Here is a 16,514-nt window from a genome sequence, read left to right as displayed (position 1 = left end):
AGAGCTGCCTGATGCAGCTAAGGAGGGGTGGAGTAAGCCTGCCAAAGCCCTGACTTAGCACCTTTGTTAGATGGCCTCTACAAATGAGGCTCCACTGCGGCCCTGATGGATTTTAAAGCAGCCCCAGGGTGAGTCCCTGTTCAGGTGCTCCTGCTCTTGTCTGTGCCAGGGATGTAATTTGCATGGCTTGTGCCTGTGGGAGATTCCGTATAGTCCAGTTGACCACTTTATGTCATGGTTAGTTTGCAGTGTATACATCAAATGAATTCAGATAATAAAATGCATGAGAGAGAAACAGTTTGAGCCTGGTGAGTCCAATCAGGTTTCCCCTATCCTGTAAGTGGGAACACTACACTTGTGGTGAGTTTTAAATTGGTAATCTTATTACAATCCTGTAAAGAGGATCTTTAAACTAAGTTTTCCCTCCCTGCCTAAATGGCCCTCAACACATTTATAAATGGCAAAAGTAGCATTACTGTGCACCCATGTTCTGATTTGTAGCAACATACCACACACACATACCCTAAACCCAGATTATGCCTGCTAGAAGCACCAATAGTCTGTGCAGGAAGGAAGAATGGTGGATCAGAAAACATACAACTAACTACACCACACAGTGCATATACTCACCTAATCCCTAGATACTCCCCAGAACACCTCTGTGTGGTTCCTGTTGCACAGGGCCTGTGAAGAAGTCTCTCCACAGGTTTTTGGGAAAGGCAAAGAATGCACTTTTTGCTCCTCCCTTCTGCCCAGGGGTTTTCAGACACATGTCTATGTGCACCGTGTCAGCAACCAATATTTGGTATGAGATGCCTTGTGTTTAATATTGTCCTCCTTTACAGGGTAACCCTTCATGAAAAGGAGAATCTCATGAATGCAGAGAATCTTGGCATTGTTTTTGGACCAACCCTTATGCGAGCACCAGAACTAGATGCAATGGCTGCACTGAATGATATCCGTTACCAGAGACTTGTGGTGGAGATGCTCATAAAAAATGAAGACATTTTATTTTGAATGTTTTGTTTTGTTCTTTCTAAAAAAGGAAACAACAATATTCTGTGGAGGAAGGAATATTTTAATGTAATTTAACTGGCTCTTGTTGCTGAATTCCATATTTGCTAGAGCTTTTGATGTATACAGGATAAAAATGAAGGAACTCTGTGTCGCTTCTGTAGTGCCATTCAGCTGATGTTGAAAAAAGGTTAACACATTTTCCAGTACTAGTAATCCTGGGTGTTTATCATGTTTAAAACAAAAATCTAAAGCTCTGTTGCATGATTGGCTCCCTGTTCTCCCTGCTTTGGTGAAGAACTTTCTGCAAAAGAAACAAGAGAACTGGTGCAGCATCTTTTATAAGCATCTTCATTCTGGATAGTTTGTGATTGTAATTTAGCATGTTTCTCAGTGTAAACCTATTGTGAATTTGCTTTTATGTTCTACGTAATTGGTTTCTGATACTAAAAAAGAATGATTTCTGTGAAATGGGACTTCTGCCTATATGCTGATATTTCCTATCATTCTTTTCCCACTTTCTTGGGTGATTTCTTCCTGGTTTCTCTCAGTTCTTTTATCATGTAGTAATTTGTTTTTAACAGAAACAAAATGTGTACTTTGTCACTTTAAGTAATTCTTCATGCCTTTTATCATGGTTGCAGTAAAATCTGCAAGACTGTACAATGTTTCCCTTATTGTTATTTCAATTGTAATTTTGTATTTTTATCGGGCATGCATATATTAATTTATTAAATTTTGCTATTAGAAATCTCACATTGTGCTGTGTTTTTTAATTAATTAAAATATTTTCAATGCCTTTGTTTTCATATTTATATTCACAAAATAAAATCTCAACTCATTTCTGGTTGAGCTATTTGAATTATGTGTGGCATTTTGGCACTCAGAATATATTGAATGACCTTTGACTGAAAAGAGACAATTTATAGTTCTGTTATTTTTTTGGCAGGACATTCCCAATCTAAATAGCTTGGAGTCTGACACTTGTTAAGGTTCCCATCAAATTCTCATGATTATTTTATTAGCAACATTCTTTAATCAGCATCCAGAACATTTTTCAAGAGCTCATCAGCACCTCTTAAACAACAAAAACAAAAACTAATGAAGTACTGCAAAGCCTCCAGTACTATTAATAACTAACTTTCTATGAATTTTTTCAAAAAATTTAGTTATTTGCCTGTATACAGGCCGGCATTGCAATTTACAGTTACACAAATAAAGGTGGCCAGAATAGGTGAATCCACTACTTATTTACAGATATACCAAACTATATTTGCTTCAGGCTTAAATTGTTCAACATTGACCCCGACACTTCTGTCCTTCCTTCACACACACACACACCCCCCGCTCTCCCCATCTCCTCCATATGAAGGGGAAGTGACCAAAAATTATCTCGGACAGAGCAATGCATACAAATTGCTTCTTATCAACCTTTCAGCAGTCCCAGTGATATAGTCACTTCGTGTATTCGCATTTTATTCTCTAGAAATGCTCCTGAGTGTGACAAAGCAATATTATTCCATCCATCGGTGTAGAGTCTGACTGCATATCTCTAAGCAAGTTAACACCAAAAGTCATACCATTAAGTTTTAGTAAACTAGCAAGCACTATTTTCTCAGCTTTCACAATTTCTATAAGACTGGTACTCCAATGAATTTTGTTTGGCATTGTTGGAATTTTCTGTACTGTTGTACTCACAGCCCTTAAAACAAATAAACAAACCAAATTTTTTCATGTTAAGGTTTCTGACTCACTCTTGTCACCAAGAATGGCAGACCAGATTTGTCCACGTGCAATATGACTATACCAGGTCTTTACCTCCTAAAATATATTGGACCTGATTCTCCATTGCCTTGCACATGTGTAATCATTTACACAAGTGCAAAGTGACTGCACACTGCATGTAAAATGTTACCATTCTGATTCGCATTTATGGAGCAAGCGAAGCAAGGTCTGATGCTCAACTCAGTGGCATTTCTCAGGCTGTAAAAAGATAACTTGGGAACACTGCAATCAATCAATTTCAAAATTGCAGGGAATGTTCTAGGCATCAGCGGGCACAATACTATTTATTTTGGTACAAATCAGAACAGCAGAAAAGCCTGATTCACAGGAAAAGCAGGAGGCCCAAACTGCCTGGTGCTGCAGACAGAGCAATCTCTCTGTTGCCCCATGCTGCTGCCTCCATGTATCGGGGCAGCAGCTTAATCTGCTGCCTAGAGACATTCCCTGTAGCCTGGAATCCAACAAAAAAAGAAGAAATAAAAAGGAGAGCTCTTTACCTGGAATGTTTATAGCGGGAAGAGGGGGACGTGGGGAAAGGGGAATGAGTGACTCAGTGGGGTAAGGGGGGGTAGAAGGTTGGGAACTAAAGGGTTGGGCAGTGGTGGTGGAAGAAGCAGGGACCAGGGGGCGTGGAGGAGGAAGAAGGAACTCACACAGGACTGGGGGGGTCTAAGTGATCATGATGGGGGAAGTAGGGAATCAATGGGGAACGTGTGGGGGAAAGTGGACTGTGGGGGGTAGGGTGTGATGAGGGAAGCAGGGACCGAGGGAGTGTGGTTGCGGGGGACTCCATTTTGCCAACTCATGGGATTTTTTTCTCTTGTGACAGACGTTTGTCAGTCAGGGCTGGAGCCAGTCTGGCAACGACACAAGAAGCTCCAGTTAGCTAGCAGATGTGAGCCTTCGGATTGACTGCCCACCCTCCTTGCCCGCCTTCTAGGACAAAGCAACCAATCACGGCTGCTGCAGGAAGCTCCCATCCCCTCAACAACCTGAAGCCATTCTCACAACAGGTGCAGGGGGACAGAAAGAGGCCAGCAGCCCAGGGCAGCTCCGTTCTCCCGTCCCCACCCCCATGAGCAATAGAGGGGCCAGGTCTTCTCCTCCCCCCTCCCTCACTGCACCCGCAGCCAGGGAAGGGACAGAAGGGGTTAAAAACCCCTGGAGCTGCCTCCCTAGGCTGGTGTGGGGAGAGGAGGCCCCACTGCAGCCCTCCAGGCCTGGGTGTGTGTTAAGAACCCAGCAGAAGCAGAGGTGAGGCTGGGGGACTGAACGGATGGCAGCAGGTGGGCTGGGCAGATGCAGCAGGTTGATGAGGGGACGGGAGGTAGGGGTACAGGATTAATTGCTGAGCAGAGAACAGGCAGATGTGGAGATGAGAACTCCTGCGGTGGGGGCCAAAATCACCTTACCCAATGAATTTGGGATTGCCCCCACACACATATGGGATGTCGAAAGACAGACCAAACGACACAGTATAGTCTTTTTTAGGCCCATCATGATTTTGGGGGGTTTGGTCATGATTTGTGTTGTCTTGAAGTTGGCAATACTGGAAACTAGATGGACAGAGGTGGGGGGCAGGGATCCAGAGTGGGGAAATGGAAATGGGGAGGAAGAAAGTGGGCCCCATGGAGTGATGGAGCTGGAGGGGGGTGGAAAGGAGGGCACACAGAGACCCTGCCATGAAGGCGAAGGTGGGAAGTGGGGGGCACCCTGAGGCCCTGGCCCTGAAGGAAAGATCATGGTGAAGGCTGGTTTGGGGGAAAATTGAAATGGTGGTGCACACACTGCCCATGGTTGCAGGGAGACCCTGAAATAGAGGGGGATGGGAGGGTTCCATATAGGGAGCCTGTTGGTAGCAGCTGGAGAATGCCAGGGGCCCCTGGGGCATGCAACTCACTTGGCCTACTGAGCTACACAGCAGATTTTACACTGACTTGCACAGCTGTAAGTGAATACAAGCAGTACAGGCAAACCTGTCACAGCTGAAAGGTCTCTGCTTGCTCCTCATCTTGGATTGGGTGGAGGGCTGTGGTTGAGTTACTTGTTCCTGCAGCTGACTGCTCTGGGAAAGGGTGGGGCTGGGCTGCTGGACCATAGCTGGGTGCTTAAGGTGGCTGCTCATGGCCCTTGCTCCCAGGAAACTTGGGACTATAGCTGTTACTCCAGGGGCCAGGGCATGGCATGAGGACTAGAGCACCACATAGTAGGACCCCAGCCTTGGCTCCAAGCTTTGGGGTAAACTAGGAGACTAAGCTCTAGGCTTTCTGCCGTCTTTGTCTCCTGAGTCTCTTGAACAAGTATGTGCAGTTCACCAAGAGTGGGGCCTTCTCTTGTCCCAGGGTCTGCAGTAATTACCCGTTCCCTGATTTTAGTTCCTGGATGGGGTTGAGCAACAATCCCTGGATCACAAAGAACCATGTAGCAATGCGCTGGCCCGCTGCTGCTCCGGTATTCCTTTCTTAGGAAGGACTTGAGCACTGCTAATGCTCCCGGCCCGCCAAGCCTCTGCGCCGTGGTGGTAAAGTGTGACCACTTCCCGCCCCTGCCTACATCAATGGTTCAGTCTCTTCTGTGCTGTGGCAGCCGGGCCGTGGCAAAGGAATGAGCGAGCAGCCACCTCTTCCCAGAGGCTTCAGGAAGTGGGGACTGGCCTAGTGTGGTGGCTCACTTCCTGCTCAGCGGAGTGTGCTGCTGGGTTAGAGCTGGTTGGGCCCAGCACCAGCAGGATGTGGCATTCTGGAAGCACCGGGCTCCAACTCCTCTCCCAGGCAATCAAGTACACAGCTTGCGTTGCTGGCCAGACAGGACCTTATCCACTGGCGCCCCCAGACCGGCAGAGTAGTGGGAGGGGGAGAACCAGCAGGCTGCATCCCAGCAGAGGCTGGTTGGCTCCTGTTTGGGGCATGCCAGGTGCAGAACAGGCTGCTGCACTCAGAGCTATTGCTGTGCCAGCTGCCCAAGACAGGCAGTGTGGATCCTGGGATGCCCAAGGCCAGGACCTGGGTCTTCTGCTGCCTGCTGGGCACCTGCTGGTGCAAAGAGCTTCCTGAGCATATGTGTCCTGGTGGTGGTGTGATTTGCCTAACTGATCCTGGTGTGCCAATACCAGTGGGACCTGCTGCTCTGGACTGAGAGCCTGGCCAGCCTGGCCGGGATGCTGCTCTTCACCATGAGTTTCATCATGGTCGCCTTCCCTTATGGCTCAGGCTACTGGTGTGCAATAAAAAGTATGCACCTTTCCGGCACTTTTTTGGGAAGCCAGAACAGCTGTCCAGTACTTTTATTTTTAGGACTGGAGCTCTGTGGATAACATTGCTAAAGTTAAGATAAAAGGCTCAAAGATATGCCTGTGCTCATCTTATCTGTCCTAGCACTCGCTGCTGGGTTCATACGGCGCTGCAGTAACAGCCTCAGGCGCCCTTTTGCGTGTTCATACACGGCTGCTCTAATGGCCCCGTATCCCCTCTGCTGCTTTTGGAATACACTGCATTGCTCTAACAGCTCCATACGCCCTCTGCTGGATGTATACTGTGCTACTCTAATGGTCCCATGTGCTTTCTCCCCTGTGTAAATGACCTAATACACTATCCGCTGTTATACCACACTGGTCTAACAGCGCCTCACCATCTTCTGAATATTCCAGTTCTCAGGTCTTTGGTGCATTGCCCTCCCAGTGTTGTACTCCTAAATCATCTTTAGGTCCATGATCTTTTTTTTTAATAATGTTTGCCAACTTTTATGAGTCCTTGCGTTGTTTGAACTGCTATGCTTGTAGATACGTTATCTCAGATTCTTCCCTGCCTCTGGATTGCTTTTCACCATGCTGCCAATGCATAATGCCCTCAAAGCCAGCACAGACAGCCATGAGAGCAGTGCCCCTTTGTAGGGACATCCTCCAGTGTTCTAGAGCTGGTATAGAGAGTCACGTACGACCAGTTCTCAGCAGCCGGCATAATGTGGCCAGATAAGGGGTCATCTCTGGGACTTCCCTGTGCCCTGGCTATCCTGTTGTAATGACACTTTGGGTATGTTGACACTGCATGTGAAGGTGTGACTGTAGCACGGATCAGTATACCCAGGCGAGCTTTAATCGAGCCAACACAGGTAGTGTACATGGTACAGGCTAGCAACTGGGACCCTGGTTCCACAACAGACTGTACTTGAGTGGCTAGCCTGGGCTGAAGCCCATGCCACTATATCTACATCATTACTATCTGACAGGTTTCAGAGTAGCAGCCGTGTTAGTCTGTATTCGCAAAAAGAAAGGAGTACTTGTGGCACCTTAGAGACTAACAAATTTATTTGAGCATAAGCTTTCGTGAAGTGAGCTGTAGCTCACTAAAGCTTATGCTCAAATAAATTGGTTAGTCTCTAAGGTGCCACAAGTACTCCTTTTCTTCTTGCGAATACAGACTAACACGGCTGCTACTCTGAAACCTGTCATTATGCAAGGCACTGCATTTAGCCGTATGGAGTGAAAATCTATCAACTTCATGAAAAAACTCCTAAAGATACAGACAGACATCATCTTCCTTTCCAAATGCAAACAGATGGACATCGTACCAAAAGGACTGAAGGTAAAAAATCCATTACAATCTACATACCACACAGACTATGCTGACAGCTTGTGCCACACGCTCTCAAAGAAACTGCGGAACCACCTGATCAACATTCTCTACAGCAAACAGGGAAAGATTAAGCATGAGCTCTCTAAACTGGATACTCTCATAAAAAAACCAACCTTCCACACAAACTTCCTTGTGGCTGGACTTTACAAAAACTAGATAAGCCATTTACAACACACACTTTGCTTCTCTACAAAAGAAAAAGGACACTAAACTACTACATGCCACAAGGGGCCATAACAGTGGTTCCCTTAACACATCCAGCAATATTGTTAATCTATCCAACTATACTCTTCGCCCAGCAGAAGAATCTGTCCTATCTCGGGGCCTCTCCTTCTGCCCCTCCACCCCCACAAACATGATACAGTTCTGTGGTGACCTAGAATCCTATTTTCGATGTCTCTGACTCAAGGAATATTTCCAACACACCTCTGAACAACATACTAATCCACAGAGACCTTCCTACCAAGACTACAAAAAGAAGGATTCTGGGTGGACTCCTCCTGAAGGTCGAAACCACAGACTGGACTTCTACATAGAGTGCTTCCGCCAACGTGCACGGGCTGAAAAGACTGAATGCATCCGATGAAGTGAGCTGTAGCTCACGAAAGCTCATGCTCAAATAAATGTGTTAGTCTCTAAGGTGCCACAAGTACTCCGTATCATTACTATCGTAACTCACATTAGCTAAATTAAAGCTAGTGCACACATGCCTACCCATGCTACAATCACACTTTCATGTGCAGTGTAGATATACCCTTTGCATCCTTTGGCAGAGTAGATTTTAGTGGATTGTCCAAAGAACACACAGTGAAAGAACTTTTGTTCTGAATTCCTGTCTGTGCAAAATCCATCTGTTCAAAGCGTATTGCAGGAACTGCATGCTAAACAGGAGTAATGTGGATAATTTTATCAGCCTTTGTCTATCCATGCTTTCTCCAATATGAAGTACACCACTTATCCGGTCCAAGTGTGCGAACAGATTGGTGCTGTTGACAATAATGATTGTATGCCTCACTTTTCGTATCAGCCTTTAGAAGCACTGGCACATCTAGAGCAACATTGCCAGTTGCTCAGAAGAAAACTGGATTGGCCCCAAAATAAGTTGGAGAAAACAAACCCAAAATCTCAGACACTGGTTGGACTCTCAATAGCCAACAGCCAATGAGCAAGGGGGGTTTCATGTTAGCTGCTATTGAACTTGCCCTGGGCACATTCCTGTTCGTTGCTGGTGCTGGAAACACCATCCCTCCTTGCATTGATAGGAATTATCTAGACTGGGAAGTGTTCAGTCTTTAGAAACTGATGCATATTCCCTCAAAAAGCCACATGCAGCTGTAAAATTAGCCCAGCATATCACAGTCTGTAGCTCCTCCTAAGGTCCCACAACCAACTTTAGAAAGCCACTCATAGTCATGGGCAGCCTTGGGATGACTGGCCCAGGAAGAGAAAGAAGTTAAACTGCCATCAGCTTCTAAGAGGGGAGCAGGGTTCGGCGTGCTACTTAATTTCCTTTGTGTATGCATCCCTCTTTAGAGCTAGCTAATGAGTAATTAAGATTTTCTCTGCAACTAGTATACATATGGACTTCTAGTCCATGTATCTGTTTCTCTCCTGTAATAAACACACTCTATTTTCCCTCAGTCTCCAAACGTGACTCTAGATAGACGAAAATACACACCAAATATTGATGATAAAACCTCTGAATATGTTAAGCAACAAATAATCTCAGGACTGTGGAGTCTGCATAATTAAGACTGTCAGAATGTTTCTGATAAACATGTAGTTACCCGGACACCAGAGTGGAAAGCACATTCTGGAATGTTCAGTCATCTACAGTGAAATATGTGAATTTAGTCTATTTAATTTTACATGCTTCATCCATTAATGTGAAATGATTTTCCTCTTTTAAATAATAAAGCTAATTAAAATCATTTCAGTAAAGTGATTATTTTTCATTAAGTTTTGTCACAATGTATTAAATGTACATTAGGTGGTTACTGACTTGCTTTTCAGTGCTTGAAATATACTTGTAGCATTTCATTTACAAAGCTGTACCTTACCTTCAGCTGGTTGGGCCCTAATTTGCGTTAGTAATAGGGAAAGGAGCTTTGAGGGACTAGCACAACTGTTAAAATATTTGATTGACTTTTAATCCCTAGTGACCTGTGTTTGGATTTCAAACCCTACAAGTAAAGTGATTGTCCACATCCGAAAACCACTACATTAAGGTGACATAATTCAGCATGACTGACTGTGCCTGCCTAAGAGAAGTACAAGCCTGGAAAAATGTATGGGACTGCAGGTCAGGTTTTGAAAGACGTGGGCTTCATGAGGGATTGCTGAAAGATCTGAGTTTAAAAAAGAAGCCAGTTCTGGAGATGGGAAAAGCGAAACCAAGAAAGACTGCTCAGTCCAATTTGTGGGGAAAATATAAGGGAAAAGAAGCCAAATAAGTTCATTGTAACCAAAGGGGTGTGTAGGATTAGTACTAAGGGAAAGTAAGTCCATTAATAGGTGCAGAGAAAGAGGATGAAATTAATGACTCAAAAATAGCTAAGACACTGAATGTCTTTTTGAAATCTGTCTCTAACAGGGAAAAATAAAGATAAAATATTAGAAAAGTTTGGGGAGGAATTGGGTGCATAATTAGTAGTGATAGCATGAAATGGAAAAAAAGGGACATTTTAAGTTATCAGAATAAACTTCTTGGCTATAAGGTGTAATAAACTACAAAATAATCTCTCAAAGGAAATAGTGACAGCATTGTTGCTTGAGCCATTTAGATCTAGATTGGACCAAATATTGGAATAGGTACAGTGAGCGATGTGCCTGAATTTGCAGGCAGATAGCCTGGATGAGCTAATACTCTGTTCCATTTAGGTTCTTGTGCCACATGTGTGAGTATCTTTCCTTCGTTTTATCATCTATGATCTTGTGACTCTGTATGTTGGCAGCATTAATGGTATCAATAATACTAGTAAATATGTATATTCTGGTATGAAGTTAGTCAGTACTGTTTAGATCTATAGATACCGATATACCCCGATCACTAGCGTTTCTCAGTACCACCTATATATCCTCACAACACCACTGTGGTGGGGATATTATCCCCATTTTATAGATGGGAGAACTGAGGCACAAGAAAATTGTTGCTTCCCAAGGTCTAGTAGGAAACCTATGACAGAGCTGGGACGTCAACCTAGATATCTTGTATCCTAATCCAGTGCTTTCACCGCAAGACAATCATTCCTCTATCAGTTTATTTGAATGATGAGTATATCTGCTATCTGGGAAGGTAGAGACAGACTCTTCTAAAGCCACTGTGGTTCTTCTGCGTCAGCTGTTAAACAGTGCTGGAGAGGAATGCAATCAAACCCCTCCTCGCTAGAGATTAAGAAAATTGCTTCAGTATCACACCACTTCTTCACCTGCGGATCAAAAGAGTCATGATTTTTGTTGTCTTGAAGTTGTGGTGGTTGTGCTATCAAACCAAGCTAGCGGCAGTCATATTAAGTGCTAATGTGCATTGTTGAAAACTGGAGGCTGCAACAACCAGATAGTTCAGTAAGAGAGAAAAAAGACAACCACCCTTCTGAGACAATAAAGTGAACTTCTGCTTACCCCTGCAATTCATTGGTAGGAGGGAACCCTATTATTTACATTTGAGTGGTATACCAATTTTTTTTCTTTTTAAAACGGCAGAGGACCAAGTAAAAGCTCCTAAAAGGCATATATTCTCTGGGGTGCTGACCTAGTTTTTGCACGCTGATGAACATTCTGAAATGTTTTTGTTACAGATATATTGTAACAACAAAAATCATCTAGTGAGCCTTGCAATATTTGGGTTTTTTAAGTCATGCAAAATTACTGCTTAGCAACTGCACATCAGACCTGGAAAGCTTATGTAATACAAGAGAATGAGGGTAGGAAATATGTTGCGGATTACAATGATTGCTAAGCAAACAGGTATGAAGAGGAGTTCATTATGCTTAGGTAATATGCTATAGTTGCAGGAATGTAACAACTACCATCACAAAAAGGAAAATTTGTGTATGACCAGGCTAACAGTAAGCTTCTTACGGTGCTTTCTGTTGTAATGACAGAAAACCTCCAAGTGATCTTCATTGTACGCACACTGAATGCTCCAGGGTTTGTTTATTTAATTTTTAATCAAACTCAAGTCTTTAAAGTATGCTTATTGGGGTTTAGATGATGTAAAATTAGTGCTTCATACTCACCTGATCTGCACCTTGTGGGGCAAATCCTGACTTGTCTTCCATGGCCACAGCAGCAGAATGAGGGCAGGATTTGGGAGGTTCATAAAGGAGGTCTGTACCCCTGTGCACCATGGATCCTAGCTATGCGCACATTAAGATCTCTAGTCACTCTTCTGTAAATACTGGAGATCTTTGTAACAGCAGGAGCTGAGCTTGTTTTGATATGCACCGCTCTTACACATAGCATACCTGGATATGTTTCTTTGCATTATGTAAGATTCTAATTACTAAATCTGATTCACTTTGGTTTATGATTAAAGTTAAAACTAGAACAAGATTTTAACTGTTAAGCAGTTAACACTGCTGCTCAGTAAGCACAAATCAAGTCTCAGTTTGCTTCCGATCACAGAAGAACTCAAATTAGACTGCTCTCCAGAGTTCTTATAAAGTCTGCTTTATTTCCTACCTATGGCATCTCAACCCCTCCCTTGTTTTATGTGGACAACATTGACATAGACCCCATACTGTAACTCACTCTTCTTGATACAAGTATTCTGACAAGAGATCCATAAACTGCTCCAATCAATATTACTGATTCTACTTTTACAGAACTGAATCTCCTAATTTGTTTCTCTCAGGAGAGATACCAGTACACTGCTCAAGGAATTTAAGGACTCTGTTTAATTTCTCTATCCTTTTGTATTACTCACGTGTATTTTGTCTCAAAGATAGATTCAACTCCCTCTCATATTCTCTAGATCACTGTGTTAGTCAGGTCTTTATTTTCGGAATACCGGTATATCTACTTTATCTCCATGGATTGAAGCAAATGGTTTTCAAGCTTTTGGGATCCTTTGATTCATGCTTTCCCTGAGGCTACTGGGGATTGTTTTTGAAAAATACACTTGGCAGCCAAGAAGGATTTACTTTTTAACTATTAAGTGAGCTCTTTTTTTTCCCCTCCTTATGGTTTCTGGGATTTTGATTTTGAGTTTTTGTTGTGTGTGTATCTGAGGTTTTATAATTTAGTAAAAGTGCCAGTTACCCAAATAGGATTGTCCAAGGCCATTTTGGTTATCCAGATTGTAAGAGTATTCGTTACCATAATGCACTATCATGAAGCTCACTTTAAGGATCCCTTCACTAAACCCGAAAGAATATAGCAAAGTATTAACACATTCATACATTGTTGGTTGTTGCTTTTCTGCTGTGTCTGTTCTGTAAAGAAGGGCTTTCATCATTTTTGTGCACCTGCCCCCTTCCCTGTTTAACTACTTTGGCTACAGACTTATCTGCCAACATTATTATATGAGCTATACTGTGCAATATAATTCATGTAATGTAGATTCTTCTTCAAGTGATGGTCCCTATTTGGTATTCCACATGTGGATGTGCATGTGCGCCAAGCACCTGAGTCTGGAAGTGTTTCTTAGCAGTGTCCATTGTCCCGCATGTGTGTAGTGCGTCCCTCATGCTCGCAGACGAGAGTATAATGGGCAGTGCGGATCGCCACCTCTCCAGTTCCCTCTTACCGCTGCTTCGCCTGAGTCAGAACCCTTGTTTCTGTGTGCTCTTAGTTTTTACTAAGGCTACGTCTACACTACAGACCTCACAGCAGCACAGCTGTAAGTCTCCTATGTAGCCGCTCTATGTCGATGAGAGAGAGCTCTGCCGTCAGCACAGTTAAGCCAGCCCCAACAAGCAGTAGTAGCTATGTCATCAGGAGCGCGTCTCCCACTGACATAGTATGGTCCACACTGGCACTTTTGTTGGTGAAACTTATGTCGCTCGGGGGGTGTTGTTTTCACACAGACAAAAGTTTTACCAACGAAAGTTCTAGTGTAGACGTAGCCTAAGAGAGTGACTACTGTTCACTTGCTCTAGATAGTTGTATATAGTTATAGATAGTAGTTTTAGAGTAGATAGTTGAGTTAGCAAAGTTCTTTCCTCATTTGAGGACTACTCCCCCCCACCCACATGGGGACTATGCCCCAGATTCTGGGATTTAAAAACTGTGTCTCCTGCCCGTGCTTGTTCTCCAAGCAGTGACTAGCAGCAGAGGCGCCTTCATTGCCTCGGTGAGGCTCGCATCACAGCTCACTGTTCCATTTGCAAGTCCTTCCCGCCCCAAACCTGGGAAGCTTGGGAGCTCTGCCTCCATACTTTTTTAATGGAGGAAGCTATGCGACCGTGTGCACAGTTGGATCTGGGACCATCGGACCCCCCCCTGTACAGCAGCCATCACTGGCAGTCACCACAGTTGCTTCCTCTTTGCCAGATGAGGTGCTTATTTCCCTCTCGCACTCTCTGCCCGATGACCACCGTCAATACCAGGACTTGCTCCAGTGGACTGCGGACTCCTCTGGAGGAGGTTCAGGCCCAGCACAATACGCTCCTAGACATTCTCCAAGCTCAAGGGCCCTCCAGGGTGGCACTGCCTATTAACAAGGCCGTTCTCCAACCAGCGTGGGCAGTGTGGCACTCCCCTGCCTCCTGTGCCCCCACACCTAACCGGGCGGAGAGGAGGTATTTTGTACCTGATAAGGGGGTGGATTTTATTTTTTCTCCTCCAGCTCTCTTGTCATCCAAGCAGCTGCAGAGCAGCCACACCAGCACTCGCAGAAGTCGGCCCCTCTGGACAGGACAGCGAAGCATATGACCCTGTCAGGGAGGAAAGTATATTCCTTGGCAGCCCTACAGTTCCTTCCAAATCGCGAACTGTCAGACTCTGCTAGCTCAGTATGATTTTAATAACTACACTAGACTAGCAGCGTTCAGGGACAAGCTGTCGCTGGACCAACAACAGCAGTTTCAGGCACTGGTAGATGAGGGGTGCCTGGTCACCAAGGTGGGCCTCCAGGCGGCTGTGGATACAGCTGACATGTCTTCGCTCGCGCGTGCACAACGGGGTCGTCATGCGCTGGGACTCATGGCTCCAGTCATCCAGCTTCCCCAGGGAAGTCCAAAATATGATAGAGGACCTCCCCTTTGATGAGGTCCTCTGGCAAGACGGACAAATCCCTTCACTTGTTGAAGGACTTGAGACACATTATAGTCCCTCAGAATATATACCTCCGCCCTGCAATGCAGATAAGAGAGGTAGCCGTTCTATCTGCACCCACACAGTCCCTACCCAGCCTACTACCAACACCAGCAGGAGGCTCCATGAAGATGGCACCGCTGTCAATGACCTCACTTCCCTGCATCTGCCACAACCATCTCCTCGACCCTTTTCCAGAAGCAGCCAAACCTCCCCCAATGCCACCCACACTGCCCCATATTGTCTTTGGGGACCGTCTTTCCCCAGTCGCCCACAACTGGGGCAAGATCTCCATGAACAGTTGGGTACTAGAGATCATCCACCATGGATACTCCAGAGAATTTCTGTCATTCCTGCCACATCAGCCCCCTTTTCCCCCCACCCAGGTCCCCCTTGGGGACTCTTTCCAACAACACATTCTCCAACAAGAAGCAGACACTGTCCTCCTCAAGGGGGACAAAGACCATGTCCCACATCACTACATGGGATGAGGCTTCTACTCCCCATACTCCCTCATCCTGAGGCAATGCCCTCCCTCTTTCTTGATCTTTGTGTGCTGAACATCAGAAAGTCCAAAATTCTGTATGGTGACGCTGGCATCAATTATCCCATCCCTCCAGCGGGGAGCCTGGTTTGTGACTCGACATGAAGGATGCCTACTTCCACATGGACATTCACCCAGCCCACGGCAAGTTTCTCTGTTTTTGGGTAGGACACCAACACTACCACAGAGATTGCTGCTGAGTCTTTTAGGTACCCCTAACACTCCTCTGATTCAATGCAGCAAACTCAGTGAGGATCAACAAACAAAGAATTAAAGTCAACCCATGAACCTAGTGCAAGACCATCATAAAACATACATTAAAGAATAATGTTTCAAACAGGCTGCATTTTCTAAGTGAGATAAGCTATAGTTTTCAAATCCCTTCACCCCTCCTGCAGAGCTGTAGGAAGTAGTGCTCTTCCGGCAGCATGAAGCGTTGCTATTCCTTACATGGCAGCTGCATGTTGTATTTTGGGGGAAAGACATTGTTTTCAACGTTGTTACAATAAACATTATCATGGTAACAGAAAGTTTGCAGGTATGGGGTTTAGATCGCGAAAAACTGGTTTGCAGAAGCTGTAGAGGTGCTTTTTAAAGTCAGCTCTTTTCAAAGAACTCTACTTTGATACAAAGTCCACCTCTAAAGGAGGCCATGTCAGCAAACTCAAATATCACTTGGCATGTGAATGAGTAATCCACTCCCTTGATAATAGGGAGCGGGAAAAATCACCTACTTCTGCCAACCAGTTTAAAGAGCTGTTGATCAGCTTTAAATTGCACCCTGACCTTGGCTAGACATTAGTGGGTCTTCCATAGGTCTTCATTGGGAAAAGAGGTGTGGAGAACTCAGGGCCTGATTCTGATCTCCTTTATCGCGGTCACTGGAGTTACACAAAGGTCACTGACATCATCTGTAATGTAAATGACTCACTGGAGAAGCTGGGAACATAACTGCTCATGTGGGAGGCTTGGGGTGGTTTATTAGATGTTCCATTCTTATGTGTGAGTGTTTTTATCAGCAGGCTGTATTTTCCTTAGCTTAGGGGTCTTAATCTCTTTGCTCTGCTCTGTGACCTGGTGGGAGGAAAAAAAACCTGTTGTTTTAACCAAGGTGTGTTTTCCATCTTTAGGGGACAACCTGTCCACTAAAATGATTGTTTAAAATTGATGATGGTGGCACTGGTATGAAATGGAAGAAATAGCCACCCTGCACTTTGTGAGGACAGCTGACATCTACAGCCATGTCTCTCATTGTTGCAAATAATTCCAATAGGGAGCCTATC

The 16,514-nt window shown here is 44.7% G+C and overlaps 1 protein-coding gene across 4 annotated transcripts in view; it reads left to right on the top strand.

The window, feature by feature from the left end:
* CHN1 (chimerin 1) overlaps positions 1-1,721 on the top strand; it is a 161,848-nt gene extending 160,127 nt beyond the window's left edge. For 3 of the 4 annotated variants that reach the window (XM_073305918.1, XM_073305919.1, XM_073305920.1), the window contains exon 14: positions 846-1,721. In XM_073305918.1, coding sequence (XP_073162019.1) covers positions 846-1,017 — 172 coding nt within the window. In that variant the 3' untranslated portion in view covers positions 1,018-1,721. The remainder of the gene's footprint in view (positions 1-845) is intronic. The other variant, XM_073305921.1, reaches the window with a different exon arrangement.
* Positions 1,722-16,514: the final 14,793 nt, after the last annotated feature.

The sequence above is a fragment of the Lepidochelys kempii genome, chromosome 11, assembly GCF_965140265.1.
Source record: "Lepidochelys kempii isolate rLepKem1 chromosome 11, rLepKem1.hap2, whole genome shotgun sequence".
Lineage (NCBI taxonomy): Eukaryota > Metazoa > Chordata > Testudines > Cheloniidae > Lepidochelys > Lepidochelys kempii.
Note: the sequence above shows the minus strand (reverse complement) of the source record. Positions and strands in the feature narration are given on the sequence as shown.